The 13,880-nt window shown below is 44.3% G+C and overlaps 1 protein-coding gene across 3 annotated transcripts in view; it reads right to left on the reverse strand.

The window, feature by feature from the left end:
- Nucleotides 1–333: 333 nt before the first annotated feature.
- Nucleotides 334–13,880, reverse strand: part of Ptprj (protein tyrosine phosphatase, receptor type, J) — a 155,918-nt gene continuing 142,371 nt past the window's right edge. For 2 of the 3 annotated variants that reach the window (XM_039104656.2, NM_001399120.1), the window contains exons 22-24: nucleotides 7,696–7,856; nucleotides 6,927–7,062; nucleotides 334–4,081 (exon numbers count right to left, since the gene is read on the reverse strand). In XM_039104656.2, the coding sequence (XP_038960584.1) occupies nucleotides 3,923–4,081; nucleotides 6,927–7,062; nucleotides 7,696–7,856 (456 nt within the window). In that variant the 3' untranslated portion in view covers nucleotides 334–3,922. The remainder of the gene's footprint in view (nucleotides 4,082–6,926; nucleotides 7,063–7,695; nucleotides 7,857–13,880) is intronic. The other variant, NM_017269.4, reaches the window with a different exon arrangement.

Here is a 13,880-nt window from a genome sequence, read left to right on the forward strand (position 1 = left end):
AGGCCATAATCAGTATCGCTAGGATCCTCAAACCTACATAAAGGAAAGGCCATATGTGGACAGGGAGAAGGCTGTTCTAGGAGGGAGTCCCTACCACCTCTTGATCTCAGATCTCCAGCTTCCAGACTATTAAAATATAATTCTTTTAGCTTAAACCACCCAGTATATGGTATCTGAAACAGTAACCACAAAAAAGAGATAAGGAAAATTCCAGTGGAAACATGATCTTGTTAGGGATTCTCTGGTTGAATAGAGCAAGCCAGTGAAGTACACCGTAAATGGTACAGATGAAAAGTAAGGGAGGAGGGAAAGAAGGAAGAATCAAAGACACAATGTGTTGACATATTTTATATTTGGTATTTGTAAGTCTTTAAAAAAAGTTTTTCAGGCCATTTTTCCTTTAAAAAAAAAAGCAACCTACATCAATACTCTGTACAAGTACAACAGACATTAGAAATGTGCATCATTCCAAAATAGTTACAAGAAAAGTACAGTTTAGAGTCCACATCAACTTCTATTCTGTGCCCCAGGGAGAAAAAGCTACAGGTGTTGAATACACAGTTGCTACACAGCAATCTGGAAAATGCAGAATTCCAACTTTGTTTTGAGGTGAATCAGCTTCAGTCTCCAGGCTTGTTTAGCTCAACAAGCCGCAATCAAGCATTGCAAAAAAACAAACAAACAAACAAAAAACCCAGGCTTCTCCATCCCAGAAAACAAGTATGAATGAACCAACTGCATAGTTGACCCTCCCCCACTCCTCCCCACTCCCACCCCCCAGAGCCTCCAACTTCACAAAGCACAAAGCCAGCAGGTCCATTGTGCCAAAGTCTGGCTGGAGATGGCAAAATGGCCTCAGAGAACAGACACCCAGTGGTGCCAATTGTTGCTAGATTCAGCTCTGGTGGAAAAATCTTTCTCCTTAGAAGTCATCAGTCAATGGCCTAAGTCCTTCAAAGCAGTTGGCCACCAGTCTGTAGCCCTTTCACTGACCACACCCCACACTGGCTGCTTTTCTCGGTGCTGCCATCGGATCTGAGCAGGGAGTTCCATCATTCCGATTTCACCAGACTCCTCCAACTTTCATTCACAGTTCCACTGAGGGCTTGGGGCAAACAGTGAGAAGGACCTTCCCCCTCTCTCTGCCCAACCTTACCCTCTGTTGTCAATTTTCCCTTTCCAATGGCTTTGCTATGCAAACTCCACCACGCAGTCCTCCTCCGGATGTAGAATGGCATGGTGAGCTTCTTGTGACCTGCCCATTTGGAACTCCAGACCTGTCACTAGCCTTCCTCTTGGGACTGGGAATGGCTTGCTGGGGCTGATGCCTAATGACTTTCTAGACCCATACAGGTAGGAGTGGAGAAGGTTTCTGTGTTTTGCAATTGTATATGATGTGTTCATGATTCTGTTGCTTTTTTTTTTTTGAGGGACTCTAATCTTCTACAGGGCTGTTTTAGGGGCGGGTCCTTTCCTCGCACTTTCCATGGCAGCAGAGGCAGGGCATAGGCGCTGCGTGGGATTGGACCCCTTACCACCCACTACAACCGTTCCTGACAGACTGAGGTGTATAGGCGGTGCACAGAACTACTGCCAGAACAGGCCCCTCTGTATAGTGCCCAAAGTCAGCACATCCTAGTGAGCAGACCAGACAGGGCATTTGGAAATAATGAGCCCATGTTCAGCTTCACCCCATACCTGGAGACAGCATGGCTTCCCTGATTCACAACTGCAGCGTCAAGTTCCCCAGTGAAGTTGAGTCCAGGGGGCCAACCTACCCTGGCCAGCCCATCCTAAAGGGCTGGACACTAAGTGAACATCAAAATGCAAAGGATTTAGCAAAAAGTGCAGTTTCCATGTGAGAAGTAAAATTCTCCCCCAGAGCATGACAGCGCCATGACCTCTTCTTTCAATCCTTTCAGTACCGCAAAGGGAAAGGGGTTGTGCCCCAGCGCCGAGCCACGGCAGCAACAGTGCTACAGCAGCGCTGGGTCACAGCAAGAATCGCACACTACAGTGCTGAACCACAGCGAGGGCTTTCAGTACATCATGGTTCAGCCTCTCTAACCCTACAAACACTCATGATCAGGTCCAGTCAGCCATCAAAGTGCCGGTGACTCGAGGAACAGAGTGCAGAACATCAGAGGACAGGTTACCCCAGGGCTCACAGTGGCCAGGTCCTCGGAGAAGACCCCTGCCCTCATCTTCAACACAATACCCATGGTCCCAAACATACAGCAGGATGTGTAACTGTGGAAAACAGCCACAGGACTCCAGGGACCTGGTGATTCCTTCATTGACCTTATGTATACTTCACTGCCTACTAGAAAATAAACTTGAAACTTCTTCAAATATAACCTGAGCCACAAGATAAAAATAAGAGATACAAATCTTGTCATGTTAATGCCTTGAGAAGTTTGCAGATTATGTACCAATAAAATAAAACCACATAAATTCTGAAACTCTTGGTGAATACACACCTGAAGCCAAAAACAAAACAAAAAAAATCTACATTTTTCTTTAAAAATTCAAAGTAATTACAGCAGCAGTGTAGTGAAAGAGGTTTTAAAAATAATAATTACATCTTTGATACAAATCAAACTTTGTACACCTCAATTCATAGGAATGACTGGTGTGTAAGAGTTTAGTATTTATATATACAGTAGATACTGATGTGTGTCACTGCAGAGAGACTAAAGCCAGTGGACTTTGGGGGGAAAGGGGTTAATCTGAGTTCACACTGAAATGTTCACAGATCACCACGCTATAAAACACACATACATACATACATACACACACACACACACACACACACACACACACACACATACACACATAAATGACAACCTGAGTAAAACATTACTAAGAACCCAGAGCATCGTGAACCACTACGTCACATATTGCACCTTTAAAAAAATCCTTCTTACCAAAGACAGAAATGAGAGAACATAGGAGATGGGATGAAAAGGGGTGCACACACCATGGTATGTTGATTCCTCTGTTCCTCCCCACTCCCACCCACAGAGAGTCTCATGGTGATATTTTAAACTTCTATTCTCACCCAACCAATGGGATGAAAATCTCACCAACAGAAGTTCTTTGGCGAAAACTGGGAGGGGAGAAAAAAAAAAAGAAAGGAAGGAAAAGGAACATGGAGCACAAATGTGTGTCAAGGGCGGGCCGCAGAGAAAGCCTCCTCTAATGGGATGGGACAGGAATGTTACTGAGGAGGCGAACCTCTGATACTAAGCTACTGTTTAAATATTCTGTATATTCCAATTCTGAGATTCAATATAAAAATAGAGATATCTACTGAGTTTTGCCCGTGGAAGCATAATTCAGAAAAGGCACATGTTCAAATAGAAACCCACGCAGAAGAGGCACCGGGTGCCCCTCCCTGCATGAGAAACACCCACAGCCATGCTTTTCCATCGGCTAGATTCCGAGATACAGTAGGTAAAAATAGACCTCTGATACTTAAAATATATCCAACCCAACATAATCCTGGCTTTAGCATGTGAATCATATAAAAGTCTTAAAAAAAAACAGAGAGAGGCAGGGGAGGGAGAGAGAGAAGGGGGAGGAATAGAAAGAGAGGAGAACAAACCTGCTTGGAAAACAAAAACATAGCTCACTTTTCCTGGTTTTCCACAATTCTCAAGGAAAGAAAAACAGAAAGCGAACCCATCCCATTGGTAATCAGGAATGCAGCTGATTTACACACCACCTGCCCACAGCCCCTGAGAGCCCCAACTGCCTATCTGCCATGTTTTACATGCACAGCCCCATGCCCTCCAAGTAGTTCTAACAGAACAGAACAAAGAATTGAGAAATGAGACACATAAAACATGTCCCCGTCAGGGCGTTCTCCTTCACTGTGGGTGTGACGGTCTGGTTAGCTTCAGAAGGGTTTGCTTTGGAACTAGGCGATGTAACCATTAGTCTTTCCAAACATGCTCACTGGCTCGAGGTTTTCATAGATTGTCATTGCGGTTGTGTTCTGATAGATGAGGTCAACTTTTGAGTCTTTCTGGGCTCTGATAATATCCAACACACACTGATTGAGGAAAACATACTGGTCCTGGTGACAAAAGAAAGTGAGAGAGAAGAATAAGCACCAGCCCCTGGAATGAGAACACGAGATGATGTTTAGACAAATAATCACCATGTCACCCCCCAAACCCCACCAGTCCAACAGCAAACGCATCCAAATTAAGACGCAGTGATCTAAGAACATCCTAGTGAAATCCAAAACCACATAACGCAGCCTTCATTACCAGTGATGCTTATCCGGAGGGGGCGCCCTCACTTTTCCTGATCGAGGAAACCTTGGAGAGAGTGAGATGGAGTTGCAGAGGAAATAGAGCATAGATACGGTGGGTCAGTGTGGAGTGCGAGGAAGCCAGAAAGATTCTCTAAAGATGAAAAGGGTTAAAAGATATCAGGTGAACCTGAGTGGGGACCACGCTTCAGGGAAGCTTGATAACTAATCCTTGTTGTCCCCTGGATGAAATTGAGAATCACCTAGGAGACACTCCTCTGGGTGAGTTAGGAGGTCATTTCAGGAGAAGGTCAGCTGATGAGGGACTGCCGTCCCTCCTGAACAAGGGGCTGAGGTTTGCGGCAAGTGAGAGGGAAGGGGGTTGAGCACCAACAGTCACCTTTCTATGGCCTTACTGCAGACAAAATGTGACCAGCGTCATCCTGCTGCCACAGTTAGAGACACTGGTACACTGTGTCGGACTGTACCCCAAACTATGAGGCAAAATAAACTTCCGCACAGCAATTGCTTTTTTCAAAAAAGTAACTAATACAAGAGCATCAGAATCTGCAGGTCGCTGTTTAAATAGAGGAAGCACGTGCTGATGCAGAAAGACACTAGGTGCCATAAAAGAAAACCTCATGAACAAGCATCCACTCTTTTCAAACTAGTCTATACACGTACGCATGCGCAAACTCAAAGGGTTCTATAGCGCCACCTGCTGGGCAAGTTCCATCTCTTGCTGCTCTGACCAAACACAAGAAGGAACTTAAGGGAAGAGGGGCTTCTTTTGGCTCACAGCAAAACAGACAGGGCCCACCACAGCTGAAAAGAGATGGTGGCAGGAGCCTCGGGCAGCTGGTCACACTGCATCTACAGTCAGGAAGCAGAGGGCAGACAGGAAATGGAACCCGGGTATGAAACCTTAAGGCCCACCCATAGGGATCCACTTCTTCCAGCAAGGCTCTGCTCCCTGAAGGTCTACGACCTTTCAAAGAAGCGCCACTGCCTGGTGACTAAACATATTAGCCTGGGGAGGTGGGGACTCCAAACCACTACACATACTAAAGGTAATTAAGGCCTTCCTCTAGGTCCTAGAGCCTAAGAAGTTGGGTTAGGGGAAAAAAAAAATTCTGTGAAGTCCTATAGTGGTAATTTTTAATATATTATTTTTGAAATATGAAAAAGTGATCGGGAGAGGTAGATCAGAAGTTAAAGCATTGGCCACAGAGGAGGACTAAACAGCAGATCCACAAACCGTGAAAACGCTGAGTGGGTGTGGCCTCTGAAGACAGAGTGACCTCAGATCAAGCCAGCTAGCTAGACTAGCCGTGCTTTCAAGTTCTGTGTTTGTGAGAACCAGCATCACTGAATAAAGTCGAAAAGTAATCCTCTCTCTCTGTCTCTCTGTCTCTCTGCCTCTCTGTCTCCCTGTCCCTCTGTCTCTCTCTGACTCTCTGTCTCTCTCTGTCTCTCTCTCTGTGCACGAGTGACACAAACACACAAACACACACACACACACACACGCATACATGCGTGCATGCACACAGAGATGAGAGAAGAAGCCACAGACAGATAATGAGACTTCTGTTCTTCTCGTTCTATAAAACTGTAGCAAAAAAATGAAAATCTAACATGGACGCAAATCTTCATTCTTTCTCCAACAATCATGGATCTCACCCAAAACACACAGTGTGCCCAGCCCTCTAACATACCCTGCTAGACGCAGACACAGCATAGTCCTAAGTTTCTAACTTGGTACCGAGTAACAGCCTGAGACGTGAATATTCTGCTCTCATCTTGGCCTGGAATATCCACCCCTGGAAGCCACTTCCTGACACACTCTGATAAGAATCAGCCTCAGATTCAAAGTTCACAAGGAACACATCAGGAAGGGCAAATCCAACAGCTTTCCACACACTGCAGTAGATCCTGAGCACACATTTTCTGCCCAGTCATCCTGGTGTAGCTCTGATAACCAGTTCTTTAGCTTCTGCAAGGCTGGGCGCGCATAAGTAGCATTTCCACCTCAGCGGCAATGTGCTATTTCCTACCATGAAAGCAAGTTTGATAAGTCTGTTCTGTTAGCTTAAACAGGGTCAGATCTTCTTAGAACGAAGACTAGACTACCTATAAATTTTTAATAAACAATCAACTTATTAAACTCAAAACCTAATTTTATAAATTTAAAATCCAGAAACCAAACCAAGAGTCTTAAAAAGATTAGTCCGAGGGCTGGAGAGCCACTCAGCCGTTTGGATCACTGCAGAGGTCTCTCAGAGGACCTGGGTGTGCTCCCCACTACCTCAGGTGCCTCACAACTACCTGTAACTCCATTACCAGGGGATTCAACGTCTTCTTCTGGCCTCTGTGGGCACCAAGTGCATGTAAAACAAAGACAGACATGCTGGCAAGACACCATATGCATGAAGTAAAGATAAATAACCTCTGCTTTAAAGAGTCTTCTAAAAAACAAACGCAGTAAGACGAAGACTCCTGACACCATCTGCATGTGTGACCGGTTCTGTTGCATCAGGTAATTTAATGACAACTGAGGTTCACAGCCAAGAGCATGAAAGACGTAGAAGGGTCCGGCATGCGCTGCCGCGTGACCCTTTACCGACAGATGGGAAGGGCGAGGCGTCCAACACAGATGTGGCCTCACCTCTGTCTGTACCATCAGAGGCCTGTGCATCCGAAGATCGTAGACAATGCCATACACATCCACGGTGTTCTCGTTCTCTATCTGATAGATCAGGCGATCAATAGCAATGAAAGTGCCCGTCCTTCCAACCCCAGCACTGGAAGACAGAGAAATGAGCACATCACCATCAGTTCCCTCTCCACGGATCTCCCAGTGCCCCACTGGTACCCACATCTTCATTATCAATCTCTGAGGCAAACACATTGCTCCTCAACTGCAGCTTCAAGGGAGTCGGGGCAACATCCCAGGCAAACATCTTGCTAACTGTCTCACACCCCGTGCCACTCAAAGGGTCCTATAGCTTAGGACATGAAGTTGCATCTTTTTATGAAGCCTCTGCTCTAATTAACTCTTTTGTCTTTCATGCTAAATTCTCCCTGTTCTGTTGCAGGCATGGGCACACCCTTTCTGTAAATGCGCAGATGGCAAATACCCTCTGCTGAGGCCATCAGGCCACTGCAGTGGGAAAGCAATGCAAATGAGTAAGCCGGTGGGCGTGGCTGGGTTCCAGTGAGGTTTCATATATAAAAACAAGCAGACCCTATCTGGGCTGTATAGCTTGCCACCCCCTTTCCACAGTCTCATGGCTCAGGGACTAAGGCCATAATCCCCCCTCCTTGAATTTCCAACTGCCTATTGCATTTCCCCTTGGGCATTGCTTTGGTGGGGGTTGTGTTCATAAATATCATTTTAAGTTGTTGCACCTGCACACGCTGCCAACCGTGCATACCTGCAATGCACCAGGATTGGTGACTCAGGGGGGATCTGCTTCATGTAATCCCGGACCAGGTACCGAAAGTTGATGAGCAGGTCGGTGGTGTCAGGAACACCATGGTCAGGCCAGGAGGTGAAATGGAACTGCCGCAGAGGATGACTCTCACTACTCTGCATCTAGAGGCCAACAAAATGGGTTAAAGATCCAGAGAGTCGGGACAGCTAACAATATTACAGCAGTGGGTGAAATCAAGCAGGCCTGAGAACCATACTGCACAAAAAGGAAAACAGGCAGCCAGGCAGGAGTCGCTCCCCAGAAATTCCAGTCACTGAATATTTGATTCCAAACACCACATCCCCATAATGTTCCCAGGAAGGAAGGGCTTCATCTCCCTGACTAAAGATGGCGCAGAGGCTCAGAGGAAATGGGAATGAACACCCAATATCCACCCTATGTGGAGACAACACACCCAATTTTGAGTTTGGATCACTTCTGTTCTCACCTACCAGCCAATAACAGCCCCACACCCACACCCCTACTCCTCCTGGGACCCTCATGAGCCCCATTCTAAAACCCACCTGAAAATGGCACTTCCCTTAAAGCCAAATCATTTCCTAAGGATGGTCAGGAGGTCTAAACCTGTTGGACAAGAACCCCCTGCTAAGTCCCAGGCTCTCAAGAATGCATATGGAACTACTACCCAACTACACATAAACACACACACAACACACACTACATACAGCACACACACATGCACACACACTAAACATAACACACACACACGTACACACGCACACACACGATGCACACATATACACATACAAACTCACTCTGCTACCTTAACATCTGGCAGGCAGGAGACAGTGGACACTGTTATGACAAAACTAGTCAATTACACAGTTTGTACTCCACCTTAGACCACGCATGTGCCTATAATTACCAAAACACTGTCCCCTGGAGCTAGTCCTGTCCCTTCCTGCCCTTGATTTAATTATACTCATTGGTCTGTACCTGTCATATCCATCACTGGGACAATGGGCATCTCTGTCACCAAAGCTAATATTTATCTTTATTCATTATAAAAGCAATACATTTACACTACTAAGTTTGAGAAATAGAAAAGAGGATACTGAGAAGCTGCATTGCCGATAACTAACATCATAAACAAGGGCTTCCTGAGAAGTCAGCTATGAGGAGTAGGGAAGAGAGGAGGAGATACAAAGGAACTGTGGAAAGTAGAACTTTTCAGAAGCAGGAGCAAGGAGGGGGGTGGGCAGGACAGAGGGCAAGGATAGGGGAGGGGTGTCAGGAGACAGGAAGCAGGGAGTTGATGGGGCAAGGGAGCAGGGAGGCAGGGAGCACAAGAGCAGGGAGCAGGGAGGCAGGGAGCACAGGGGCAGGGAGCAGGGAGGCAGGGAGCACAAGGGCAGGGAGCAGAGAGTCAGGGGGGAAGAAGGGCAGGGGGCAGGGGGCAGATGGGCAAAGGACAGAGGGCAAGGAACAGGGGCCAGGGGGGAAGGAGGCAAGAATGGTTCTGGGGGTGGGGAATCAAAAGCAATGGAGCTCTATCTGTAATGTTCCCCTTCTATAAAAGGAAAATGTATGCGTGTATCTCAGAGTTATAAAGCACTATTTTAGAAAATGCCATGTGGAAGCCTATATATAAGCCTAAAATAAGAAAAGGCTTTGGTGGGAATAATGAAGTCTAGAATCTGTAGCACTTCATTAATACAAACACAGTGAGAGCACAAGAGCGTTTTCTTTATTTCACCAGCTCTGTGCCCAAAAGGTGAGCTCCAGGCAGAAGCAAGTGGGGTAGTAGGCAGTCAAGTTAAATGGGCAAAAGCCAGCAGAAGTAAGCCTGACAGATTTCAGATGTTCCTCACTGACTGACCTTACTTATGTAAGTGGTCCTGTCAGTGTGTGCTAAACATCCCCAGAGTCTTTGAGACACGATAAGAACTAGTGTTTCATATACTAAATCTCACCTATAGCTTCCTCTTACAAACAGTCCCTGTTACAATGTAACACCACAAAGTCTATATATAAGCTTTTCTATCACTCACAGTTACATAAATGCTGAGCAATGCATGGCAACACAGACCTGTAATTCCAGCACTAAGGCAGCGGCAGAGGTTCATGACTTTTTTTTTTTTTATGGTTTTTTTTTTTTATTAATTTGAGTATTTCTTATATACATTTCGAGTGTTATTCCCTTTCCCAGTTTCCGGGAAAACATCCCCCTCACCCCTCCCCTACCCTATGGGTGTTCCCCTCCCCATCCTTGCCACCCTCCCCCCAACAATCAAGTTCACTGGGGGTTCAGTCTTACCAGGACCCAGGGCTTCCCCTTCCACTGGTGCTCTTACTAGGATATTCATTGCTACCTATGAGGTCAGACTCCAGGGTCAGTCCATGTATAGTCTTTAGGTAGTGGCTTAGTCCCTGGAAGCTCTGGTTGCTTGGCATTGTTGTACATATGGGGTCTCGAGCCCCTTCAAGCTCTTCCAGTTCTTTCTCTGATTCCTTCAACGGGGGTCCTATTCTCAATTCAGTGGTTTGCTGCTGGCATACGCCTCTGTGTTTGCTGTATTCTGGCTGTGTCTCTTGGGAGAGATCTACATCTGGCTCCTGACAGTCTGCACTTCTTTGCTTCATCCATCTGGTCTAATTAGATGGCTGTATATGCATGGGCCACATGTGGGGCAGGCTCTGAATGGGTGTTCCTTCTGTGTCTGTTTTATTCTTTGCCTCTCTATTCCCTGCCAAGGGTATTCTTATTCCCCTTTTAAAGAAGGAGTGAAGCATTCACATTTTGATCGTCCGTCTTGAGTTTCATGTGTTCTAGGCATCTAGGGTAATTCAAGCATTTGGGCTAATAGCCACTTATCAATGAGTGCATACCATGTGTGTTTTTCTGTGATTGGGTTACCTCACTCAGGATGATATTTTCCAGTTCCAACCATTTGCCTACGAATTTCATAAAGTCATTGTTTTTGATAGCTGAGTAATATTCCATTGTGTAGATATACCACATTTTCTGTATCCATTCCTCTGTTGAAGGGAATCTGGGTTCTTTCCAGCTTCTGGCTATTATAAATAAGGTTGCGATGAACATAGTGGAGCACCTGTCTTTTTTATATGTTGGGGCATCTTGTGGATATATGCCCAAGAGAGGTATAGCTGGATCCTCAGGCAGTTCAAAGTCCAATTTTCTGAGGAACCTCCAGACTGATTTCCAGAATGGTTGTACCAGTCTGCAATCCCACCAACAATGGAGGAGTGTTCCTCTTTCTTCACATCCTCGCCAGCATCTGCTGTCATCTGAGTTTTTGATCTTAGCCATTCTCACTGGTGTGAGGTGAAATCTCAGGGTTGTTTTGATTTGCATTTCCCTTATGACTAAAGATATTGAACATTTCTTTATGTGTTTCTCAGCCATTCGGCATTCCTCAGCTGTGAATTCTTTGTTTAGCTCTGAACCCCATTTTTTAATAGGGTTATTTGTCTCCCTGCGGTCTAACTTCTTGAGTTCTTTGTATATTTTGGATATAAGGCCTCTATCTGTTGTAGGATTGGTAAAGATCTTTTCCCAATCTGTTGGTTGCCGTTTTGTCCTAACCACAGTGTCCTTTGCCTTACAGAAGCTTTGCAGTTTTATGAGATCCCATTTGTCGATTCTTGATCTTAGAGCATAAGCCATTGGTGTTTTGTTCAGGAAATTTTTTCCAGTGCCCATGTGTTCCAGATGCTTCCCTAGTTTTTCTTCTATTAGTTTGAGTGTATCTGGTTTGATGTGGAGGTCCTTGATCCACTTGGACTTAAGCTTTATACAGGGTGATAAGCATGGATCGATCTGCATTCTTCTACATATTAACCTCCAGTTGAACCAGCACCATTTGCTGAAAATGCTATCTTTTTTGCATTGGATGGTTTTGGCTCCTTTGTCAAAAATCAAGTGCCCATAGGTGTGTGGGTTCATTTCTGGGTCTTCAATTCTGTTCCATTGGTCTATCTGTCTGTCTCTGTACCAATCCCATGAAGTTTTTATCACTATTGCTCTGTAATACTGCTTGAGTTCAGGGATAGTGATTCCCCCTGAAGTCCTTTTATTGTTGAGGATAGCTTTAGCTATTCTGGGTTTTTTGTTATTCCAGATGAATTTGCAAATTGTTCTGTCTAACTCTTTGAAGAATTGGATTGGTATTTTGATGGGGATTGCATTGAATCTGTAGATTGCTTTTGGTAAAATGGCCATTTTTACCATATTAATCCTGCCAATCCATGAGCATGGGAGATCTTTCCATCTTCTGAGGTCTTCTTCAATTTCTTTCCTCAGTGTCTTGAAGTTCTTATTGTACAGATCTTTTACTTGCTTGGTTAAAGTCACACCGAGGTACTTTATATTATTTGGGTCTATTATGAAGGGTGTCGTTTCCCTAATTTCTTTCTCGGCTTGTTTCTCTTTTGTGTAGAGGAAGGCTACTGATTTATTTGAGTTAATTTTATACCCAGCCACTTTGCTGAAGTTGTTTATCAGCTTTAGTAGTTCTCTGGTGGAACTTTTGGGATCACTTAAATATACTATCATATCATCTGCAAATAGTGATATTTTGACCTCTTCTTTTCCGATCTGTATCCCCTTGACCTCCTTTTGTTGTCTGATTGCTCTGGCTAGAACTTCAAGAACTATATTGAATAAGTAGGGAGAGAGTGGGCAGCCTTGTCTACTCCCTGATTTTAGTGGGATTGCTTCAAGTTTCTCTCCATTTAGTTTAATAATGTGAGCAACTACTTTGCTATATATGGCTTTTACTATGTTTAGGTATGGGCCTTGAATTCCTATTCTTTCCAGGACTTTTGTCATGAAGGGGTATTGAATTTTGTCAAATGCTTTCTCAGCATCTATTGAAATGATCATGTGGTTTGGTTCTTTCAGTTTGTTTATATAATGGATCACGTTGATGGTTTTCTGTATATTAAAACCATCCCTGCATGCCTGGGATGAAGCCTACTTGATCATGGTGGATGATTGTTTTGATGTGCTCTTGAATTCGGTTTGCCAGAATTTTATTGAGTATTTTTGCGTCGATATTCATAAGGGAAATTGGTCTGAAGTTCTCTTTCTTTGTTGGGTCTTTGTGTGGTTTAGGTATAAGAGTAATTGTGGCTTCACAGAAGGAATTCAGTAGTGCTCCATCTGTTTCAATTTTGTGAAATAGTTTGGATAATATTGGTATGAGGTCTTCTATGAATGTCTGATAGAATTTTGCACTAAACCCGTCTGGACCTGGGCTCTTTTTGGTTGGGAGACCTTTAATGAGTGCTTCTATTTCCTTAGGAGTTATGGGGTTGTTTAACTGGTTTATCTGTTCCTGATTTAACTTCGGTACCTGGTATCTGTCTAGGAAATTGTCCATTTCCTGCAGATTTTCAAGTTTTGTTGAATATAGGCTTTTATAGTAAGATCTGATGATTTTTTGAATTTCCTCTGAATCTGTAGTTATGTCTCCCTTTTCATTTCTGATTTTGTTAATTTGGATACACTTTCTGTGTCCTCTCATTAGTCTGGCTAAGGGTTTATCTATCTTGTTGATTTTCTCAAAGAACCAACTTTTGGTTCTGTTGATTCTTTCTATGGTCCTTTTTGTTTCTACTTGGTTGAGTTCCGCTCTGAGTTTGATTATTTCCTGCCTTCTACTCCTCCTGGGTGTATGCTTCTTTTTGTTCTAGAGATCTTAGGTGTGCTGTCAAGCTGCTGACATATGCTCTTTCCTGTTTCTTTCTGCAGGCATTCAGCGCTATGAGTTTTCCTCTTAGCACAGCTTTCATTGTGTCCCATAAGTTTGGGTATGTTGTACCTTCATTTTCATTAAATTCTAAAAGGTCTTTAATTTCTTTCTTTATTTCTTCCTTGACCAGGTTATCATTGAGTAGAGCATTGTTCAATTTCCACGTATATGTGGGCATTCTTCCCTTATTGTTATTGAAGACCAGTTTTAGGCCATGGTGGTCCGATAGCACGCATGGGATTATTTCTATCTTTCTGTACCTGTTGAGGCCCGTTTTTTGACCAATTATATGGTCAATTTTGGAAAAAGTACCATGAGGAGCTGAGAAGAAGGTATATCCTTTTGCTTTAGGATAGAATGTTCTATAAATATCTGTTAAGTCCATTTGGCTCATGACTTCTCTTAGTC

Source organism: Rattus norvegicus, chromosome 3, assembly GCF_036323735.1.
Source record: "Rattus norvegicus strain BN/NHsdMcwi chromosome 3, GRCr8, whole genome shotgun sequence".
Classification (NCBI taxonomy): domain Eukaryota; kingdom Metazoa; phylum Chordata; class Mammalia; order Rodentia; family Muridae; genus Rattus; species Rattus norvegicus.